This window comes from Kogia breviceps, chromosome 1 (assembly GCF_026419965.1).
Source record: "Kogia breviceps isolate mKogBre1 chromosome 1, mKogBre1 haplotype 1, whole genome shotgun sequence".
In the NCBI taxonomy this organism is placed as follows: Eukaryota; Metazoa; Chordata; class Mammalia; order Artiodactyla; family Physeteridae; genus Kogia; species Kogia breviceps.
In genome coordinates this window covers 66,260,047-66,283,764 of record NC_081310.1, presented here as the reverse complement: position 1 = coordinate 66,283,764, position 23,718 = coordinate 66,260,047, and the positions used below count along the sequence as shown (strand labels likewise).

Genomic DNA, 23,718 nt, shown 5'->3' with positions numbered 1-23,718 from the left:
TTCCCTTCCATTTTGTGAACTCTGTGAAAAAGGTCAGGTAGACTAAATTTTTATTTGATAAACACTTAAATTTTGTTTTATGCACTTATAGTGCTGATGGCTTATTACCATTGTACTTCATTTGCCAAAAAGACTTAAGTGAACATACATCAAAGCCTATAGTAGTTATGTGCCCCTGGACTTGGAAAATATTTTTATGATCCAGGCAAATTTAAAGTTTATTACTTCTAGTAATAGAACAGACCCCTTTACTTGGAGTGGTGAGAACATTAAGGGGATACTAAGTAAATTCACCACTTTTTCTCATTATCAGACTGGTACATTTTTATTCTAAAAAATAAGGGTCTGATAGTGTCCAGAATGGTAATAAGTAGATGAACTGAGTAACTGGGGGCAACTGTCCTTTTGTAGGACCCCTTACACAGGCACTGACAGTCATGTTCATTATATGTTACCTCTTTCTCTAGCAAACTAACTTACCTTATCTCCTCATTTAATTTGTGTTTTGGGCAGCAGCTGGACAAGTCTCTTCATAGTATGTTATTCCCATGTAGGTCATGCACTATCTAGGCCAGTATATAATGGTGAAGCAGCTTTATGATCAGCAGGAGCAGCATATGGTATATTGTGGTGGAGATCTTTTGGGAGAGCTACTAGGTCGTCAGAGCTTCTCTGTGAAAGATCCAAGGTAAAAAGAGTGAGGGTTTGTTTATCTTTTCGGGGTGCTTATACCTAACCACTTAATCTCCATAGGTTATTAATGGTTATTTAATCTTTTAGTCCACAAAATATTTGTTGGGCCTACATATATCAGGTGATTGTGAGCCACTGAGAACATAGTAGTGAGCAGCACAGTGTCTAATTTTATGGAGCTTAAAGAGTAGAGTGAGACAGTAGATACTCTTCCCCATCTTAATTGAATTATCACATCAATACATGGTAAAATTATATTATGATAAGTTACATAAAAGAGGTACGTGAGGCTGTGTTGGAGGATGGGATTTAGGGTCTTAGGGGTGGAAGAAAGGTTCCTTGAGGAAGTGATATTTGAGTTGAGAGCTGAAGGATAATTAGTTAGAGGGAGCTAGTTGAAGGAGAGCTTCTGGCAGATTGAACATCATGTGTAAAGGCCTAGGTAGGAGGGAGATTAATGTGGTGAGATTAGAATTTTGTGAAACAGTTGTTATAGAGAGAGGAAGAGTGAGCTGATGAGAAAAATGTAGAATTGCTGGGCAGTTTGAGGTTAACGATGGGCTTCATAAGAACCATATTAGAGCTATTCTGACCTGTTGCATGTTATTCTCCAGCTGCACAGGGTGTATGGTTATTAACTTACACAGTCAAAAGCTAATTAGTAGTTGAGAAGTCATTGTTTTCTTTCTCTCTGTAGTTTTGTGATGACTGTTTCTTCTAAGACTCCCACCTCCATTCCCCAATAAAATGTAAAACTTAAAAGTAGTCTTGAAGGAAATTTCCCCACTTGGGTTACTGTTAGCTTATGAAATAAAACGTAAATTAGTTTTTTAAAATGGGGGCAGAGTAACACAAGGGCTTGGGTATTAACATGTTGATACTTAAGTAATTTAATAAAATCTATTCTGGGGAAAACATTCTGCCTCTTCTTGGGAGATTCCATGTTTATGGAAAACCATGGGATTAATTTTTAATTTTATCTCTTTGACAGCCCTCTCTATGATATGCTAAGAAAGAATCTTGTCACTTTAGCTACTGCTACTACAGGTATGTCTCATTATATTTCTTCAGTCTTTATCACAATTTTGAGTTCAAGGGGGCAAATCATGGGAAAACAAGGAGGATCAAGATGGAAATTGAATGCTGTCTTGGCCTGACTGGGAGGGATACCTGTCACACAGAATGTTACTACTGTGTTATTTGACTTTTCATTGTGAAAATTTTCAAATATAGTGAAAATAGAGATTAGTATAATTAATGCCCACCTCTTAGATGTAGTAATTGTTAATGTTTTGCAATATTTGCTTCATGTACACAGGCTTTTAAAAAAATCGCTAACAGATAAGGACTTTTTTCCTTCAAACATAACTACAATGCCATTATTACACCCAACAAAATTAATAATAATAAACAAAATAAACAGTAACTACATAATACTATCCAATAGCCAGTTCATGCATGGTTAACCCATTATTTCAGAAATGTCTTTTTACATTTGGCTTATTGAAATCAGGATCCAAACAAAGTCCACACTTTGCATTTGGCTGATATATCTGTTAAGTATTTTTAATCTATAAAACTTAACCCTCCTTTTGTTATGTCATTTATTTGTTGAAGAAATAGATCATTTGTCTTGTAGAATTTCCCACATTCTAGTTTGCAGATTGTATCCTTGTGATGTTGTTTAACATGTTTCTCTATCTCTTCTATTTTTGGTAAACAAATAGTGCTTGGAGAGATTCAAGGTTAAATGTTTTGTTGAGAAAGTTTCATATGTGGTGCTTTATACATCTGTTGCATCACATCAGAGCCCTGTAAGGTCTACCTGTCCCTCTTTCAATGATGTTAAGATTCTGTGGGCTTATGTGGTGTCACCCTGATCCATCTTTTAAAGATCCCCCCAAGAACTTTTCACCTAAAGGTTTTAGCTTTCTGTTATTTGAATGCCAATTTGTCTAACCTTTTGCTTGATTTTATCTTTTAAATACTGCCCTTTGAGTTTAGTTTATTAGTTATGTGCAGGAAACTGTCTGCTTTGGGGTCTGAAGTATGGTGTGTTAGAGATAAGTGAATAAACTGGATACAACTAAAATGTAACCCTCTCACTCATTTCCAAATAGTGAAACTTTCTTCTTTCTCCATTCCTACATGAAGCCATTTTGTGAGTTTCAAATTAGATTTTAGGTAACGTTGTCCTTTGAAGAAAGCCCAAGTTTGTAATCCCTTTAGATAGGCTATTTTTTAATAGTTTACTAAAACAAATAGTTGGAAAAAAATCTGTTCCTAATAAAGATTTACTCTTTAAAGTGAGAGCAAAGAGACTTTGCTCTCATATTGAAATGCGAGTTTGAACTTACAGTGAATTTTGAAGCCTCTTGGTTTCACTGAGCTATTTGCCCACTTTACCCAGCTGTAAATTTCTGTTTGAGAGTGAAAAAACAGCGTTTTTTTGAAATTCAGTCACTTGTGAAATAGTATGGTTTTCCTGGGATAGTCACTACAGGCTTGAAATACACAAATAATTTTATATTTGCTTATCTATTCTTTCACTAAAATTTGCTTTCTGATTGATGTGTTCTCTGAATATCTAGAGTGGGTATAATTTTCACTTTTTCTCTCTCTCATTTCCTTTCTTGCACTTCCTCAGCAGAATTTAACATGCCATATATTAAAGTGAACATTTCTGTAACAAACATTTCAATTTATCCTCATAACAACCCTGTGAGGAAGGTCTGGAGGTGAAGAAACTGAGGGCTTTTTTTTTGTTTTTTTTTAATAGAATGAGTAACTTATCCAAAATGAGATGCCACTGATAAGGGATAGAGCAGATATTTGTGACTGTCCAGTCCTTGCTCTTTCCTTTGTGCCACACGTTGATGTCTCTTTAACCCTTGCTTGTAACAGAATTTGCCTCAGTTAATTTTTTTAATACATTTAAAAAATCTAACATTAAATCTTTGAAACACTTTCTTTGTTCTTTATCACTCTGAAATAATTTCACTTACAATAATGTTATAAAGGTATTAAAAAGAGTTGCATATACTCTTTACCCAGATTCCCCAAATGGTAACGTCTTACATAACCATAGTGCAGTGATCAAAACCAGGAAATTGTCCCAAAGTAATTTTGAGTGGTTGTCTGTTCTGGACTTGAACTTGCATTAGTGCTTATGGTTGGCCACCTGCTGATCTTCATAAATTGGGTTGCATGTGTTTATTTGAAAGGACAAATGAGAAAAGCACCTTCCATATCAACTATCTTATACCTTGCAAATGAGATAAACCTTTTATTTTGACGATTGAAGAAATGAAGGTGGTTCTTTATAAATCATTTCTCCAAATTTCCACATGTATTTTAATAAAATGAAATATATATGACAAATTTGGTATCTATTTTAAAATTTCCTTGTACATTATAGTTTTCTCCGATAATTTCTTTTTGCTTCAAACAGTTTTAACCTAAGGTAGTATATAGAACTAGAAATGACAGTAATCAAGTTACTTTATTAAAGAAATGCTTCATTGCATTGTATATTAATTGATCTTGAAAGATTGCTGTGGTCAGAATATGCTGGCTCTTGAAAGAAACTCTCAGTATCTCCATTTTATCTATAAAAATGCTTCTAGAAATAATGCTCTTTATTTTTTTATTTTTTTTTTTAACATCTTTATTGGAGTATAATTGTTTTACAATAGTGTGTTAGTTTTCCCTCTACAACAAACTAAATCAGTTATACATACACACATGCTCCCACATCTCCTCCCTCTTGCATCACCCTCTCTCCCACCCTCCCTATCCCACCCCCCCAGGCGGTCACAAAGCACAGAGGTGATCTCCCTGTAATAATGCTCTTTATAATTACAGTTTTGAAAGTGTTTGCTTTGTACCAAACAACTCAATTGTCAGACCAGTTGTAGGATCTGTATTCTTTCTCTGGCAGTCTTTATTGGATGAGGATGGCATTTTCCATAAGTGTCTTATTTCTGGGCCTGATAGTAGCTGATGAACCCAATCCATGATAGACTTACTTGGGTGCATATAGTTACAAATAGCCTCATATAATGAGTGATCTAGGTTATTAAATTTTCTGCATCTTTTTTTTCCTGTAGCTAAGTTTTCATCTTTTCTGCTTGAAAAATTTTCAAGGCCTTGAAATACATTTTTCTCTATCTAAGAAATTCTCTCAGTTATGCTTTTCTTTGCTTCTTTTTATTGGCCTTGAGAAAAACTTTATCTACTTCTTCCTTCTTAGGAAATATATATAGAAAAATAAGACTGGTTGATTAAAAAAACTAATCTATATTCAGGTAATGGGAATTTAAACTGTGAAATCATCATTGACACTTAGAATGCATGAGGATGCTATTGTGTCATAAAGCAAGTGGGAAAAATCCCAGAATTTTAGATTTCATAATACTGTATAGCTTTAACACTTGAAAATAAAAATTAAATTAAAAAGCCAATTTTTTTTTTCTTATTGTTAACAAGTTAGGCAAATTTGGAAATACACCTATAGGAATAGTGATAAAATACTCTCCATTATTCTGTGCTTGGAATCACTTTCTGAATTGAATTTGAAAGTGTGCTATGGAAGAACATTTTTTAGTCATTTTTGATTTTTCTTCAGATTATATTTTGGTAATATATTTTGAATATAGCCTCTCGTGATCTATGCCATTTTTATTAGTTTTCATTTTTCCTTTCCTTTTGGATGAAAGCCTTGGCCGGTCAGAATCATCTTTAGGGACCAAACCTGGCTCCAGGGTTGTTTGCTGAGGTCCTTTTGGTGTGGAAAGAATGGTTATTACCGGGGAAGGTTTTCCTATTGTTTTACTTGCTATCCAGATGCTGCTCAGACTCTCGCTCTCGCACAGGATCACAGTATGGATATTCCAAGTCAAGACCAACTGAAGGTAAAATCACCACATGGTGACTTCTTTTGTTGTACAGAGTGGCCCCTTCTCTGTACCTATGATCTTGGACTCCCAAGACCTTTCCCTGAATGCGGTAAGAATTTAACAAGAAAGGTTCTTGGGAGTTCACAGACTAGGGACAGAGTGAACCTTCTCTGTTCTGCCCATAACAGAGTTCCAGTCTCTGAATCTTTCCTTGGGATGTAGCACTTCTGATCTTCAGTTCTTCCAGTTGCATTTTCTTAGGGATTGTATGTGCCTGTGTGTGTGATGGTGTAGGTATGTAGGTGTCTGAGGAAATTGCTTTATTAAATTTTAACAGGCTTGTGCAGTTAAGTTCAGGTCAGGCCATTTCTTAAAGCTTCCCCAAATCTGGGAAAACTTTATGATCATCTTGGTATATGTTTTTTTTTTCTGAATTATGCCTAATTTTGTGTAGGCTAGAGGCTTTATATTGATAGCCTGTTTTTAACTGTAGATTTTGTCCTTTTGTGCAGATTTTTTTCCCCCACAGTGGGTTGAGGAGAGGTTGCCTTTATTTGATGACTGTTGTGAAACTCCATAGTTTTCCTTTCTTGTGCGTAACCCATTGTGTCGCACACTAACTGGTGAGCCAGAATGGAACTGCTACATCCCCTGGTCACAGTCATTTCTACTGCACTGAGAGACACCTTTCCCTTCTTTTCAGCAAAGTGTAGAGGAAAGTTCCAATTCCAGGAAAAGAACTGAAGAAGGCAATATTCCTGCACTGCCTACCTCACAACGTAAATGCAGAAATTCTAGAGAAGGTAAGTTTTGGATTAAGGCTATGTAGACCTTTCTTTTTTTCTCTCTGTTTCTCTCTCTCTTTCTTTTTTTGGTGGTGACTTTTATTTTTTATTAATGTTTATTTATTTATTTATTGGCTGCATTGGGTCTTAGTTGCAGCATGCGGGATCTTTCATTGTGGCGTGTGGGCTCTTTGTTGCGGTGCGCAGGCTTCTCTCTAGTTGTGGTTCACAGGCTTATTAGTTGCAACTTGCGACCTCTCTAGTTGTGGTGCATGAGCTCCAGAGTGTGCAGGTTCAGTAGTTGTGGTGCGCAGGCTCCAGAGTGCATGGGCTCTGTAGTTGTGGCACGTGGGCTCAGTAGTTGCGGCTCATGGGCTTAGTTGCCCTGCGGCATTTGGGATCTTAGTTCCCCCACCAGGGGAACCGGCATCCCCTGCATTGCAAGGCAGATTCTTAACCACTGGACCACCAGGGAAGTCCCAGTGGTGACTTTTAGAAATGGCATCTATCCATATTAAGCACTAGCAGTAATTAAGACTGTTACAGAGAACTCAGAAATAATAATGCTGTCTCTTTGTATGTGAAGTAGTGGGGGCATATGTCATACTTATTTTTCATTCTTTTCCGAAAACCTTTTTTTTTCTTTTTTTTACCCTGATCACCACTGTTAACTTTGAAGAAGGTGGTAGTTCCTTTTTAGCAACATGTGATGACTGGATGGAGCAAGACCCTTCCTTTAGCTAGCATGCTAACAAAAGATAGCCACACATTTATCAGTTTGCCACCTGGTAACTCAGCTGCCTTGGCCTTTTAAATCTTGGCATCCCTATTATACATTTGATCTGGTTAGAATTTTTATTTATTTGTTTGTTTGTTTGTTTATTTATTTATTTTTTTGTGGTACGCAGCCCTCTCACTGTTGCGGCCTCTCCCGTTGCGGAGCACAGGCTCCGGACGCACAGGCTCAGCGGCCATGGCTCACAGGCCCAGCTGCTCCGCGGCATGTGGGATCTTCCCAGACTGGGGCATGAAGCCGTGTCCCCTGCGTCGGCAGGCGGATTCTCAACCACTGCGCCACCAGGGAAGCCCCTAGAATTTTAATTTTTATTTGTCTGCTTGAGGCAAAGGCTAATTTTCATAGATTTTTTGAAGTTTGCAAAGATGGTAAAATATACTTAATATCTCACAGCCAGGAATGAGACATAAGAAGCCTAGTACCTCCTTTTGCCCTTGGATGGTAGTCATTAGATCTTTGCCATTCGTATTAGATATAGTATGGTCAGGTTAAGTGAGTTGATCAACATTTTGGAAGTTTTCCCCAAACCCTACTTTATAAAGCATTTCCTAAAAATTTTCCTGCAAAGATAATGTAAAGTCATAAGATATCCTCAAAGATATTTTATGGCACGATGGTTTCTAGTTTAGGTACCTGACTCACGCTTGCAAAATTGGCAGGTTAGACCTCTAGTAACATCCCAGAAAATTATGCTGCTGAAATTATTTTAAATGATTAAATTAAAATTTAATCTGTTTATCGTGCTGGATTGTCTTCTTCAACTTGCATTTGAATATAAATGGAATTTTGGACTATCTAGTTACATTGGAGCTTATTCCAGTCTGCATGGTATTAAATGTGTAATTTTGTTTCTTTAAATACAGGTCCTGGCTTATTTTCTACTCAAAAGGCTGTTTAGAATATAAGAACAGCCAATTCAAGAGACTCTATGAAGTTTGTGATGTAAATTTTGAGAAGAAATAGCTTAGTATTTTCAGGGAGGTTTACATGCAGAAAGGACAATTTTTATATGTGGAAAGAATGGCCTCTTTTCATTCCCTTCCCAAGAAGTTATAGAGCTTGAATAGTTGAAGATAACTTTAATGTGGTACCCTCTCAGGAATTAGGTTTCTCATAATTTCAGCAATGAGTAAGTAAAAGATAGTTGAAGTTTCCCTGAGCACAGGTATGCCTTTTAATAAGCAAGAGCAACATAATTTGTAAGTAGAGAGGGTAACCTTTTGTTTTGGCAGGGATCCATTTATTGCAGACATTTTTCCAACCGTATGTGTCTTAGCACATTTAAACACCTTTGGTTGCCATTGGCATGCCTAGGGCATTGGGAAGAGGTAGAGGAGAGTAAGAAAGTAGGAAAAGAGTAAAGCACAATGAAAAAGATTGGACATGGGAAAGAAGGAAAAGAATTTCATGTGGTAGCAACAAACTTATGTTTGTAACTCCCTTGAATATCATCTAGATGTATAACACAAGATCTTTTATTGAGAATATGTGGGCCCTTAATAAGTTTTGGATTTGCAGTATTTCTAGATTTTAGATATCTTAACTCCAAAAGAGCCTATTGATCCAGAAAGGACATATATATATATTTATTTGGACAGCCTAGAGTTCAGTCTTTCATAGTGATTGTTACCTATTAAAACATATGAATTGTTGAGAAATGTCCAAAAATATGTGGTACCAATGAGACTGCCTTGGCAACCTTGTGATTGCCCATTATGGTCTGTACCACCTGTTTCTATCTCAAGGGTTGGGCCACTATGCCATCATCATTTGCAGTCCACTGAATCAAGCCATTGTCAGGTATCATGTACTGGAGCAAGTCATTCTTTAGTTATTACAGTGGTAGGGATGTTTAAATTGCCAATAAATGACCATTTAGAAATCCTTTTATTGATAGAACAATGTCATTGTTTGGATGATTTCAGAGTTTGTATTCCTTGATGAATGATCTCTAGTGTCATTACTTGCTAATGAAGCCTAAAAGTGGGGGAGGGAGATTTGGGCTCTGCAACTGAGACAGGTATTTGATTTCTGAATCTTTCTTACTGGGAAGAGGAATTTCCTTTTACCTGTCTTACACAAGAGGTTGTTAAGTATTATAAAGAGAGTCTTGATTCTTAACTGTTGTGTACATAGTTACCATCCTTTTCATTTGACTTTTGTAGATGAAGACTTGGTAGCAAATTTAACCCAAGATGAGACGTCAAGACTGGACCTCGGGTTTGAGGAGTGGGATGTAGCTGGCTTGCCTTGGTGGTTTTTAGGAAACCTGAGAAATAACTATACACCTAGAAGTAATGGCTCCACTGATTTACAGACAAATCAGGTGAATTTCATATCTGAAGAGGAACTTTTTTTTTGGAAGAGTAACATTCTTGGTTACTCTTGAACCATACATACATTACATCCTCTAAGAATTCCCATTCAGTGCTATGACTTTTAAGTACCATCTCTATGCACGTGTTGCCCAAATCTGTATCTTCAGTGCTGACCTCTCTCCTCAGTGCCCAGCTTCCATATCCAGCTGCCTACTCAACACTTAGATGATCTGACATTTAACATGTTCAAAATAGAACTCTTAATTTTTTGTTTTAAACCAACACTCCTATTCAGCATTTCCTTTTTCATAAGTCTGCCTTCCACCCAGTTATTCCAGCCAAGTATCAAGGGATTCATTGATTTCTTTCTCTCTCGTATACCACATTCAGGTTATCAACTCTTTCTAAAACACACCTGAAATCTAACCATCCACTTTCTATTACTTTCACTGTCACAGCCTGATTCAAGCTATCACCATTCTGCTCTTTTATATTCTCCATTGCACTTCTCACTTTGTAAAACTATTATTTTATTTTGTTTGTGTGTCTTTTGTCTGTTTGACCCCATTGAAATACAAGTTCAGAGCTTTTGTTTATTGACCACTCTATTCTGTTGCCTAAATAGAAGCAATAGGCAGTATCTGACACATAATAGGCAATTAGCGAGTATTTGTTCAGTGAGTGTACGTATAATAATGGCAAAATAATAAGTTGTCTCTTACGAATATTGTAGAAAAAACACGTCATAAAATGTCTGTTGATGAATGTAGAAAGTTATATTTAAAATTGTTTAAGAATTAAGAAAGAAGTGTTATATACCAACTTTACCTCAAAAGAAAAAAAAAGTTCAGAAAGAGGACAGAAGGTTTGAGTTACCATCAGTATTTCTCATATTTCTTTGATAAACATCATTGACTATTACAGGAAAGAATATGTCACAATTAATAGAAGTTTTCTAGGTCCTCAGAATGGAGTGTAGGGGATAGATTCTATTTAGTTGAGCAACTACGAGTTTTTAGCTTTTAAGCACTTTAGTGCTGTTTCTCTGGTGTTAATGCCTGATTTACTGTTAAAATAGAAAATTCCTTGCCAGGTGCTCTTATATCCACCCATTAGTTTATACATAGTAGGTGCCAAGTAGATATTTGTTGAATGAATACATATCTGTAGAAGAAAGGCTAGGCGTTCTCTGGAGATGTGTGAGGACATTGAGTTTTGGCTTCATTTACTTGGGTTCAACATCTCTGATAAACCTCATACTACAAAAACTCATGTTTGTTTTCTTTATATTAGGATATAGGTACTGCCATTGTTTCAGACACCACAGATGACCTGTGGTTTTTGAATGAGTCAGTATCAGAGCAGTTTGGTGTTGGAATAAAAGTTGAAGCTACTGATACTGAACAAACAAGTGAAGAAGTAGGGAAGGTGAGAGACAAAAAGGTATGTTGTGGAAAAATTTCACATTGATTGGATTTACATGCATATAGTATAATCTTTTCAGATCTGGTGACCTGACCTGTGCTGCTTAATAGAACAAATGACTCATATAATCCCCCCCTTTATTTTTTAATACTTTTCCTATATCTAGTTTCAAGATTTACATTAAGTTAACCAAGCCTGTCTTAAAAATAGGATAGGACTTCATGGGTAAAGCTCCTAGTTTGTTAGAAGTAATAAGGTACCCTTTTCCTGCTTGTCTAATCTCTCATTGTGGAGTTTTTTCTTCTGGAGACCTTGCATTGCTAACAAGGCAAAGTTCTAAATGGCCACACATCCTGTAGGGCAAAAAAAATCTTTATTTCTTAGACTTCTCAGTAGTTTCCATACCTGTTTTATACCTAAATGGAACTAGACAGATGAGCTCTTCCTACATATTTTAGAGTTTAAATAGGAGGAAGAGAGTTAGAATTCATAGTACACATGGTGTAAGCACACCAAGATGAAGAGTCATATAGGCACATGCTCAAGTCTCAAAAAATATTGGGCAACAGGTCCAGTGCTGACTCAAATGAGATTCACAGTAAATATTGTTTGAATAAATACTGCAAAAACCAGACCTAAATTGGGTCATTCGTTTAATTTAAAGGCTTTTCATAGTAATTTGGGTCCCTGAAGGATATCCTGGTATGTTTGTGGGAGGCAGGTAGATGCTTGGTCTTTGTTGAGCCAGTTATTTTTTGGTAGCTTTAGGAGGGAGTACATTGATTAGAATGAAGACAGAGGTGACATTGGAAACTTCTATAGAGAGAGATGGGACTTAAAATACTTGAACTTTTGTGAGAAGGTTGCTATACAGTGGTTCATAATTCTATCATAATTGGTTTTATTCCATTCATTGGATCACAAAACTGGGATTTTAATTTTTAGAATTTTAAATTTTAAAATTTAAAAGACACTTGCCACATTTCTTGACTTTTTTTCCTGGTCCATGGGCATGTTTTTATAGGACAGTCAAGAGTATCACATAACTAGTTTTACTTTTGAATATGGAAAGTAAAATGTACTTTGTTTTCTTCACATCTGATTTTCTCATTTTGTATGGTGCTTTTTACTTCCAATTTTCGTGTAATCCTGTTTTATTCTTGTGAATGCCTACATAGATTTTCAAGATAAAAAATTTCCCCATTTAATAATTTATACTCTGATATTGTTTATTTAAATGCATAAATTTGGGAACCCTCTCTCTTCCGAATGCCAAAGATATTTGGTAACCCCTCTGGGTGCTTTATTCTACTGAAATGTCAACTAGGTATGTACAGAATCATGTCTCATATATAAGCTGTCTCCTTTTTAAGTGCTGGTGTTGGGAGAAGAATGTGAGTTTTAAACTGAAGCTCTGCTGTCTTTTTTGCTCTCAGGTAATGACCTCATCTAAAATAGGTAAACCTTGCTAATGAGATGCCTTTGCTTTCTCAGGTGATTGAAGTGGGAAAAAATGATGACCTTGAGGACTCTAAGTCCATAAGTGATGATACTGATATAGAAGTTACCTCTGAGGTATGAGTTTCTAGTAAAAGACCTGTTTTATACCACCCACGTCTTCAGATGTTAATGTTCCAGCAGTTCACTTGTGTTGAAGAATGCCATATCCCCCATTTCTGTCTACCTTTCCTAGGTGTTAAGAGGTATTGGTTTCTTTACATCTTGTTAGATTTTTATTGGAATTTGAGAAGAGAAGGGGATGAGTTGATCTAATCCTCTCCCTGCCTTGAAAAGGGATGACTTAAATGCCTCTCTGTGTGCCTTTCTCCCTGCTTTCAAAATTCTTTGGACATTATGCAGTGGATACACAGTTATTCAAAATAGTCCTGTACTGCTTTTCACACTAAACACCTCTCTGTAATCCCAAAGATAGGCCTGTAAGCTATCTAAAATTCTTGGTCAAGTATAATACTTTCAGTGCTTTCTTAAATAGAAACAAATGGAAAATGGCTTAATTTCCATACAGGTTTATATTAATGGAGGGCTGATAATGAATATTGAATATTAAGCTGTTAGATAACAGGTGTGGATTTGTCACCAATTGGCAACTCAGATTTAGACTCAAATGTATACCTATACTCTTTTCGTGCTAGTTCCCCATTTCCCTTTTAGTACTTCCCTCATCTAACTCACTGTGGGAAGAAGGGTGGTGGGGGAAGGATAAGGAGGGGATTTTACATTTTGCTGTTTAAGGCTATAAAAATTTTAGGTTGTCTCTAGTGTTGATCCTTCCCCCTAGCTCACATCCCACCACTGCTAACCATTATGGTAATTCATTGCAAATTATTTATACATAGCTAAGTAATAAGGTGGGATATATTGGTCCATTAAGTGTTCTTGACCATAATACAAGTAGCAGAGATAAGTGTTTCCATCTTAATCAGACTTTTGAGGCTACTTGGGCCCAGAAAACCTATTAAGCAAATAGACTATATTTCATCAATTCAGAGATGCCATGGAATTTAATAAGCCCTATTATTTTATGTACTACTAAAAAAGAAAAGTGATGCCAGTTAGACTGTGATACACCATCAATTATGAATTCCAAATCTTTGAAGTTCCTTTGGGTATTTGTATAGCATTTCAGATGAGATCTGAGGATCTTAAACTGGCAAAAATGTTTTGAGGCTCTCTGGAGAACATCCCAGTTTAACAAATGGTTGTGTACCTGCCTCAGTGTAGGCAGTTATGACTTCTAAACTTGAAGTGCTTGGCCTTCGTTCTGAAAGTAATCAAGTCAGCATGTGTCAAGTCATTGATCCTGTCAAAGCCAGGCAATTATCCACATTAAATACTCTTGACTTGTTCCAGGTAGCTACCTTTGAATTAAGAAAGGCATTTGAAATTCGTTGAGCTCCGGTATCTCCTAATTTGAACATGGAGAAGTAGGAAAAAAATTACTTGGCATTCAAGGACAAGAACATTCATTTTTCAGAGAATGTGATTTAGGCATACAATTAGCTACCTGTGATCCTGAGAGCAGTGAGAGAGCATGAGTAAATGTAGTAGTTTTCAAATTTCATTTTAATCTTAGCTTCCTTTTTGACAAATTTTATAACATTTCTTAATTAGGAGAAAGAATGACAGTATTATCTTTTCTTCATTCTTTAGCCTCTTGCTCAATAAAAGAGTAAGTAATACAAAGAAAAATGACTTAAAAAGAAGGCAGTGGGGAAAAAGCAAACAATGTAAATTCTACCCAGACTAAATAGAAAGCTAAAATGATTTAACTTTTTTTAAAAAGATTAGCTACATCAAATTTTGGCTTGAAATGGCAATTATGTCACTATCATCGTAAAACTTCTCAAGACTTATTTACACCTAGCCATAGACTTTGTTTAAGTTCTAAGCTAGACCACTGGTGTGGAATGTCTGGATTCTTACTAGCTTAGTGTGGGATGATGAGAATTTGGCCTACTTTCCCTTTTTCTCAGCATCATGTTCTCCACTGAGTGAGTATTAATTGGCTGCACTTGTCTTTGTAGGATGAGTGGCAGTGTACTGAGTGCAAGAAATTTAACTCTCCAAGCAAGAGGTACTGTTTTCGTTGCTGGGCCTTGAGGAAGGATTGGTATTCAGATTGTTCTAAGTTAACCCATTCTCTCTCCACGTCTGATATCACTGCCATACCTGAAAAGCAAGAAAATGAAGGAATTGATGTTCCTGACTGCAGAAGAACCATATCAGCTCCAGTTGTTAGACCTAAAGATATATATGTAAAGGAAGAAAACTCCAAACTTTTTGGTCCCTGCAACTCAGTGGAATTCTTGGATTTGGCTCACAGTTCTGAAAGCCAAGAGACCATATCAAGCATGGGAGTACAATCAGATAACCTTTTTGAACAGAGAACAGGTACAGAAAACATGGAGGATTGCCAGAATCTCTTGAAGCCATGTAGTCTATGTGAGAAAAGACCACGAGATGGGAACATAATTCATGGGAGGACAGGCCATCTTGTCACTTGTTTTCATTGTGCCAGAAGATTAAAGAAGGCTGGGGCTTCATGTCCTATTTGCAAGAAGGAGATTCAGTTGGTTATTAAGGTTTTTATAGCATAGCTGAATAATCAATGAATTGCAGACAGATATTAACAGGGCCTGGTCATATATCAAAATGTCAGTATTGAGCCTCTCTACTCAGTGTGACCCGTTTCATACTCTCATTTATTCATGGAAACATTTGTGCTCTAGGACATATTTTTGCTTCTAAACTTATATGGAATTTGATAATAAGTTCTTTCGAATTATCAATTTGGAGACTCCATTAACATTAAAAGAGAAGTTAATCACTTCATTCTGTCTTCAAAGATGAGGATCTGGCACTTCCCTGGTGGTCCAGTGGTTAAGACTCCATGCTCCCAGTGCAGGGGGCCTGGTTTGATCCCTGGTGGAAGAACTAGATCCTGCATGCTACAGCGAAGATTCCCACCTGGTGCAGCCAAATAAATAAGTAAATATTTAAAAAAAAAAAAAAAAAAAAGATATCAAAAAAAGAAAGTTATTTTAAAAAAAAAAGAAGATGTGGATCTGGGAGGGAGCAACTACCAGTACAAATAGAAATACATTCATTCTTTCATTTATCAAATTACTTGAAGATTAATTATTTCTTTAATTAATTTTATTCCTTACTCTTTTCTGTTAGGGAAGGTTCTTAGGCCTCAAAATCCAAGATGGCTATTAGAAAAATATTAAAGCTAACAATGAAAAAACATAAGTAATTTATGTATGAAGTAGATCACTTTATGTTGCATTGTTCAGAGGAACTAATATTTTTGTAAAGTGCCTAGAACAGTGGTAGCAAACATTTTTGCGAATGTATCTTGTACCTCAAAAAGAATTTTGAAAAAGTATATATGACTTTTTGCGTACTTTAAAAATTGATGTATAATTAGCAAACAAAGTGTTCCCTTCTAATAGAACATTTCTGTCACCTCAGAATGTTCTCTTGTGCCTCTTTCCAGGCAGTTCCTCCACCATTTCATGGCTCTCACCTTCAATTAGTTTTCCTTTTGCACATGTTTAATTTGACTTCTAAATTTTTAAAATAAATTTAAGTACTTACAGAGGATGTATCATCCAGTATATTGTAGATGTCCTTTAAAGATATTTTTGCCCAAACCTTGGAGCTGTAGATTTAGCTGATTGAATTTATAGAAAAAGTCGGGTCATATAAACTATCAAAGCCTATTCTCATTATAAAACTAATCAGCCAAATCAGATTTCATTTTCAGTCAAAGTGTTTGACTTTATTTTTAATTCAGTTAAATGTATTATATACATCTATGGCATAACCTCTTCTTAACGACAGTTCTAAAAAAGATAAGGCACACAGTTTTTAACCAAAGCTCTCTTTGCTTTACTCTTTCCTCCTGTCTCTTGGGAGTCCGCCAGGGGTTTTTTGTCTTTTTGTTTGATGCCTCTGAGGTTTTTTACATTCTGAGGCAATGCCCATAGTAAGATTTTAGATGGATGAGAGGCAGCCTTTCTTCTGAAAATAGTATAGCAGTTGTGAAAAGGAAAGTAATTAAAGAGAAATGATAGCTCTGAAGAGGCCTTATCTGATCACGTAAATTTAGGATAATACATATGGAAATTGAAGATCTTTAAGTTGTTTTCTTTACAGATATTCTTGTCTGCTTTCCCTGTGGAAAAAATCTTGGTGTATGCCTGGGTACCGGTATGAATGTAGTCATTTTGAAAACCAAGGCCCTAGAATGATCAATTTTAAGGATCATAAGAATCACCTGTGTTGTTTGTTATACGCCCATCTCAACCCCCAGCCCCAAACACACACACACGTGCATACACTCACAGGAGTGCACGCACACACAGACTCTGATCCCTGAGGTCTGGGCCAGGGATTTCCATTTGAACAAGTGTTTCTGGAAGGTGATGCAAGTTGTTCACAAACCACACTTTTGGAAGCCCTGCTGTGCCCTAGAAGGAAGGGTGTTTTCAGGTACAGGAAGTAGAACAAGATCCCTTTGTTTAGCATTGTATTTAATTTCTAGAGAAGTTTTGTTAAACTCATAGAACTTTAAAATTAGAATGCACTCATCTACTCAACCCCTTTTATTTTGCACATGAGGCTGAAAGGATAAATGACTGCTGAAAGTAACAGCTAGTGATAGAGCTATTACTAGAATCTAAGTCTATTGTAGTAAACCTTTAAACCATACTTGCTTCCTTCTCATTATTTGTTAAATGGTGGTGCTTATTGAATTTGGAACAACTTATAACCTTAAAATATTATTGGAGAATATGAGTTGCAGCTAAAATAGGACTTCAGAGAGAACAGAGACTTTTAACCCTTTCTCCCCAAAGAGAAAAGGCACAGTAAATGTCAAGCTCTCTTATATAATCAGATAAGTTACTTCTCCCATTGGGAAGACAAGTAAAGATGGCAGAGGAACCTGAACTCTTTTCTCCAGTATTTTTTCTTCTTGGGGAATGAAACTCAGGTCTCTGGCTCTCTCTGGACATTAGGGACAAGGGTTTTTTCCCCCCAATAAGTAGAACCAGTTCTTCAAATTCAGCATTTTGTTAGACTGTTCAGTGTTTTGTTAGACCTATGGTAAATGCTCTAAATATTTAGAAAGTTAAATAATTTTCTACCCTAATTCTCCCCCCCACCATTACTCTCTTCATAATAGTTTGATAGCCCTTGATTTTGTTTTATTTTTGCCAGTTAATTGCTTTTGCAAGTGATAACTCAAAAGAAGGAGCAGGGAGAGCTGGGATCTGCACTTGTACCCTCTGATTCCTTATAAAGTTGCAGTTTTTTTAGAAAACTTAAATAAGAAAAAATTTTAAATTTTTATTTGTGTTTAGATGTTTGATGCTAATTTGGTGCATCCTTGCCTAGCACAGAATCCTCTTATGTTACTCTATTTACTTTCTTTTCCCCTTGAGTCACCTGGGTTTTTACTGTTCCCGTTAGCAGTAAGTACTTTACTTAGAAGATCTTAAGCTGCACATTTGAGCTGAAAGTATTACAATAAATGTACACTTGGGTTTACTGTACTTCTATCAAGAGCCTTTTGAATGACTGAAATATTAAAGAGAAAGAAGTGTATCTGTAGAAAGAGGTATGTAGTGTTTCTTGGTAGCTTATCTGAAATCTAAGGTGCTGCATCTGCAGATTGTTTTCCATCATCCAGGATCTTTATTAAATGTCATCCGGGAGCATAGCACAGCGAGTAGAACTGTTTGTTGTTTCTTGGGGTAGGATGGGTCAGGGATCCTAAAAAGGGCCAAATAGAACTATCAGAGCAATTCTTAACCTGCAAGAATCTTTAAGCCATCTTCTTGATCTGTTTTTGATTTTGTTCTTTTTTTCAATGTCACTGCGGTACAGATAAGCAAGACATGGTTTGTATTTGAAGACTTCATAGTTTACTGCTATGTGATGATGAAACTCGACTTCCAAACACTGTCATTTATTTTGTAGTTAGGGTGACTATGTACTCTGGTTTTCTGGAGACAGTGCCAGTTTACCCCTATTTTTCAGCATCCTATGCAGTTCATCTCTGTTGCTTCCCTTTCACTCTCAAATATCTTCTTTTGGACATTAAATTATTATGGTCTTCCTAGTTATAGGTAAGCCATGCTTGGGTTGAAATCTTAATTGTGAGGAAAGGATCTGTTAAAGTAGATGTCAGTGGAGTTTATTGTTTCCGCTGCATCACGCCATAGACTTGTGATTAATGAAATCATCCCACATTAGCATCAAATTTCTTATTTTAGTTATATAAATTAATATTTATGACCATGTTATCCCAGACAAAATGTTCAGAGCAGAAATGACAAATCCTTAGAAAAGCAGTGAATTTCTAGATTATAGCTAAAAATGTTTTCCGTCTCTTATTGTTAGCTCATTTTACTTGCACCGTAATTATAATATTTGGTATGCTTTTGTATTTAATAATTAAATCAGACTTTATAAAAATCGTAGATCAAGGCTTTAAACTGATAAGCATTTCTTCACATCTATCTATGGAATATCATAGGTTTCCAATCCTAGGCTTGAACAGTGGTCAGTGTCCAGCCAGGCCAGCTTCCAAACTGCCATGAAGTTGTATAATGTAAGATTGAATCACTGCCAAGCATTTGAAATATGCAGTTGTGTTTTAATAATAATTTATGTATATTTAGATGTATGTAATGCTTTGTGGGACGTTATTTTGTTTGTAAGAATTTATTTTTAAAGGTCAGGATCATTTGTAAACTTTTTAAATGTCAGTTCAATGCAATGTTGGCTCCTTTGACAGTCACTGAGAAATTAGTAAATGTTAAGATCTTACGTTCTACAAAGCTATTGTAGTGTTACCTCTTGGTTTTCTTTAGAAAGGAGGAAACCTGTTAACCAGCTATTTGATTTTTTTCCTACAGAGAGTTATATGAACTTCTGAAAGTATGTGATTTTAGATACTGTGAATCTGTTGTTTTCCATTTAGCCAGATATCTGCATAAATTATTCAGGCCCATGTCCTAAAGAATTCATTTTGACAGATCTCCCATTCATGGGTGTACCTGTGTGCACACACACTATCAAGACTGTTAAAGCTTTTGCTAAAAATGTCTGTGGACTGGCTGTGTTTACAATCTGTACTTCAAAGATAAAGGAACCTGCAAGCTCTCCCCTGTGCCAAAAGTAACTGTACAGTGTTTACAAATGTCTGAAATTTTGCACTGCCATATACTATGCCGAGATTACTTTGCTGGAATTTCCCAGATTTGTGATTAGCTGAGGAGGAATATAGAGGACCCTAAAGCTAAACTGGAAATGAGGATTATTTGAGGTAGTGGTTCAAGTAGCTCCCCAGACCTAATCTGAAGACAGTTTTCCAGATGGCCTTGAGATATCCTTTTTGTTGACAGAGTTTTCCTTGTTTGCCATTGCTATATTCTTTCTTTAAGAGCCACAGATCTCTTCTCTCCTATGGGAGAATGTCCTTTTAGCATTTTGAGATCTTTTAATGCAGTGAACGTGCAATCCCAAATAATTCTGCTATTGGTGAATGTGGCATTGTTAAAGAACATATTATAATAAACCTACACTTGGGTTTACTGTACTTCTTTCAAGAGCCTTTTGAATGACTGAAATGTTACAGAGAAAGTAGTGTATCTGCAGAAAGAGGTAGTTAGTGTATCTTGGTAGCTTATCTGAAATCCAAGATGCTGCTTCTTCAGATTGTTTTCCTTCATTCAGGATCTTTATTAAATGTCTTCTGGGAACATGGCATAGCAAGTAGAACTCCTCATTTCTTGGGGCAGGATGGGTCAAGGATCCTAAAAAGGACCAAACAGTGCTGTCAGAGCAACTCCTTTCTCGAATAGTTGCTGTAATTTGGCAAATTGACATTATTATAACAGTTTATTAGAGCATCTAATTTCTTATCCTAAAGCATTTTTGTTTTTTGGGTTTTTTTTAAACAGTAAGTACTTTGATGTCAGACATTTCCCCTTCCTTCCACCCTGTTGCTCTTTTTTCTTGGAGTTCAAAGTTATTATATACTTCTGGATATTGCTTTTATACCAAAGGCCTTCTGTATTACCCCTTGGGTGGTTGTAACTACAGTATCTTTAGATAAGGTTCCTCTTTTCCAGCCAGTCCTGGGGATTGTTTCTCTTGCAGAGTTAGGTGGTAGATTCTAGCAATAAGAAGGAAAGATGTGACATCAGAACTACCATCTAGTACAAAACAACAGTAGTTGAGGATTTGTGTGTATGATGGGGCAACAGGGGATTTAGTTCCCCTATTGTCTCAGCATTTAGAAATTGAGGTCAGCTTGTCCTCTTGCTACAGGAAGATTATTATTAATTTTAACTATTTTATTTTGGAGTATAAGTGATTAACAATGTGTTTCAGATGTACAGCAGAGTGATTCAGTTATACATGTATCTGTTCTTTTTCAAAGTCTTTTCCCATTTAGGTGGTTGTATAATATTGAGCAGAGTTCCCTGTGCTATACAATAGGTCTTTGTTGGCTATCCATTTTATTTATTTATTTTTAAACTTTTTATTTTATATTGGAGTATAGCCAATTAACAAAGTTGTGATAGTTTCAGGTGCACAGCAAAGTGACTCAGTCATACATATACATGTACTCATTCTCCCTCAAAGTCCCCTCCCATCCAGGCTGCCACATAACATTGAGCAGAGTTCCCTGTGCTATACAGTAGGTCCTTGTTGGTTATCCATTTAAAATGTAGCAATGTGTACATTTTGTTCCGTACAGTTTGCCTCATTTTTTCCAGTTCCTTTTTCATAAAGAATCAAAATGTCTCCTTTGGTTTTTTCTTTCCCCCTTTAGAAAGTTATAGAACATGTTTTAAAGGAGGAATGAAATGTTTCTGGCTTCCTCAGCACTTGGCAAGGCAGCCTCTTGAATAGAACTCTCCTAGTCTATAGCTAGGAGCTATTAAGTGCCTCTTGGATAGAGATACGGAGTAAGATTATTCCACCATGGTGAGTCCCAGTCTTGACCTTCTTAAGACTCAATTTTTCTCATCTGTACAATGAGTCCGCATACTACTCTTTCTACCTCATAGTTTGTTGTGGGGATTAAATGTGGGAGCGCAATAGAACCTCTAATTGCCTTGAATAAGATGTTAAGTTGTTACGCTTTTGGTAGACCAAGCTCTGGGGTATATATTCAGAATACCTCATGTCCTGGAAGCTGAGCACGAACTCCCTTTTGTGCCTGCCTAGCAGAGCCTATATTGCTTCCTTTTACCCATGCCTCTAGCTCAGATATCCTTTGCTTGACATGAGCTCTTGTCTAGAAGAGTTCTGCCTCTAGGTTCTGAGAGAAGTGTGTGTATAGATTTGTCTAGTAGCTACAGCTGCCTTGCTATGGTCTTGGTATAAAAAATTCTGTCTTACATGCACTTGAGTAGATGGCATAAAATGCAGTCGGTTCGGTATACAGAAAGCATGCAATTTTCCAAATAACATATCTGATTAGGTAGTCATAATTAATAGGAGTAGCAAATGTGGTTTCCTAAAATGGGAAGAAAAAGGCAATTTAAAGTTACTGAATAGTGACCAGCCCACCAGATGAGAAAAGGAGATATTTTCATGAGTTCTTGCCTAATCTTTATAAGCACCACTAAGTTAATAGCTCTGTATCTTTTTGGTGTTTGCACTATGTAATGCTTTTAATATCTGTTGATTATGTTGTGCTTTTTTGTGTATTAAATATTTTTCATCTTGCCATTTCATGGTGTCATTATTGGGGAAATACGTAATTGTTTTTGTATATAGCAAAATCTTGTCTTCTGTCTTTATATAGTCTTTGGCCTGACAGGAATGAAGAGAGTAAATAGAAGTTATCGTACTCAAGAACAACAACAACTTTTAATCCCCCCCTACCTCCAATCAACATACACACAGTTAACTATTAGAGTAGTTGCTGTATTTCATTTTTAGGCTCCCAATCTTGAAGGAAACCTCAGAATTTTGCAGAGTATTTTTAGCACTGAGCTAAGGCAGTGAGTTGTGGAGTTTCCCACACTAGAGCCCTTGAGAATTAGAGCAGATACAGTAGCACCTGCATGTCTAGAATGATTTAAGGCAAGCCCTCTTCTTGGCTGAAGACTGTCAGACTCTTCTGAACCCATGAATATATCAACCTGTCCACCACCCTCTTTGCTACTGAAGAGATTTCAGATGGTGACAATGGATTTGCCTCTATTGAGTTTATGAAGAGGTGCCAAGTTCAGGGTTCTATTTTGTTGTGTTTTTGAATTGGGGCTAGTGTGAAAGGCACTGAGGGCTTGTCACAGAGTACGCAATGATCACTTGTATGCCTAGCATGTGCTAGGGTCTCTAGCAGTGGATCCTAAACTTTTGGGAATGTAGCCCTCCTTGAAAGACTAATGTAACTTATGAAATCTCATCTAAAAAGTACATTTTATGTTCATTTTCAGGAGCTTCATAGAAACTGGTCTGTGATCCCCAGGTTCTGTTCTTTGGAGGGTTATCAAAGAAAAGTGAACTTTCCCATAAAGAGTTTGGCTAGCCCACATGCTTTTCAAAAGATCATTCCCTGGTAGCTGAGGCCATTAAGGTGGGTAAAGCATCTGGTCAGTTGTCCTGAGCTTACGGCTGCCACATAGTCGTCACAGATTGGTGCTCACTGCACAACATTTGGGAGCACCTTTCATACGCTGCCATACAAGTTATGTCCCCCTAGAGATAGGTAGTCTACTCCTGTATGAGGAGGCCTGGGGGTGGGGTGGGAGAGAGAGTGGAAATAGTAGGGATAGCATTTTAAAAATGAAAACAAAAAAAGCAAGAGGAGCATTAGAGACAAGGATGAGGCCAGCTTCTGTGTCCACACAACAATTCCCATGTTTTGTGACTTCTTAAAAAAAGTTATATATTTTTAAAAATTTATGTTTTGGCTGCATTGGGTCCTTGTTGCTGCACACGGGCTTCCTCTAGTTGTGGCGAGCAGCGGCTACTCTTCATTGTAGTGCACAGGCTTCTCATTGCGGTGGCTTCTATAGTTGTGGAGCACAGGCTTTAGGCACGTGGGCTCAGTAGTTGTGGCTGACGGCTCTAGAGCACAGGCTCAGTAGTTGTGGCACATTGGCTTAGGTGCTCTGCAGCATGTGGGATCTTCCTGGACCAGGGATCGAACCCATGTCCCCTGCATTGGCAGGCGGATTCTTAACCACTGTGCCACCAGGGAAGTCCCAAAAGTTACTTTTTAATAATAACAACTGCATACCATG

The 23,718-nt window shown here is 36.7% G+C and overlaps 1 protein-coding gene across 5 annotated transcripts in view; it reads left to right on the top strand.

The window, feature by feature from the left end:
• Positions 1 to 15,435, top strand: part of MDM4 (MDM4 regulator of p53) — a 36,259-nt gene extending 20,824 nt beyond the window's left edge. For 3 of the 5 annotated variants that reach the window (XM_059045057.2, XM_067033416.1, XM_067033415.1), the window contains exons 4-11: positions 555 to 688; positions 1,685 to 1,740; positions 5,539 to 5,606; positions 6,295 to 6,394; positions 9,338 to 9,498; positions 10,784 to 10,933; positions 12,410 to 12,490; positions 14,461 to 15,434. In XM_059045057.2, coding sequence (XP_058901040.1) covers positions 555 to 688; positions 1,685 to 1,740; positions 5,539 to 5,606; positions 6,295 to 6,394; positions 9,338 to 9,498; positions 10,784 to 10,933; positions 12,410 to 12,490; positions 14,461 to 15,033 — 1,323 coding nt within the window. In that variant the 3' untranslated portion in view covers positions 15,034 to 15,434. The other 2 variants (XR_010840566.1, XM_059045118.2) reach the window with 2 other exon arrangements.
• Positions 15,436 to 23,718: the final 8,283 nt, after the last annotated feature.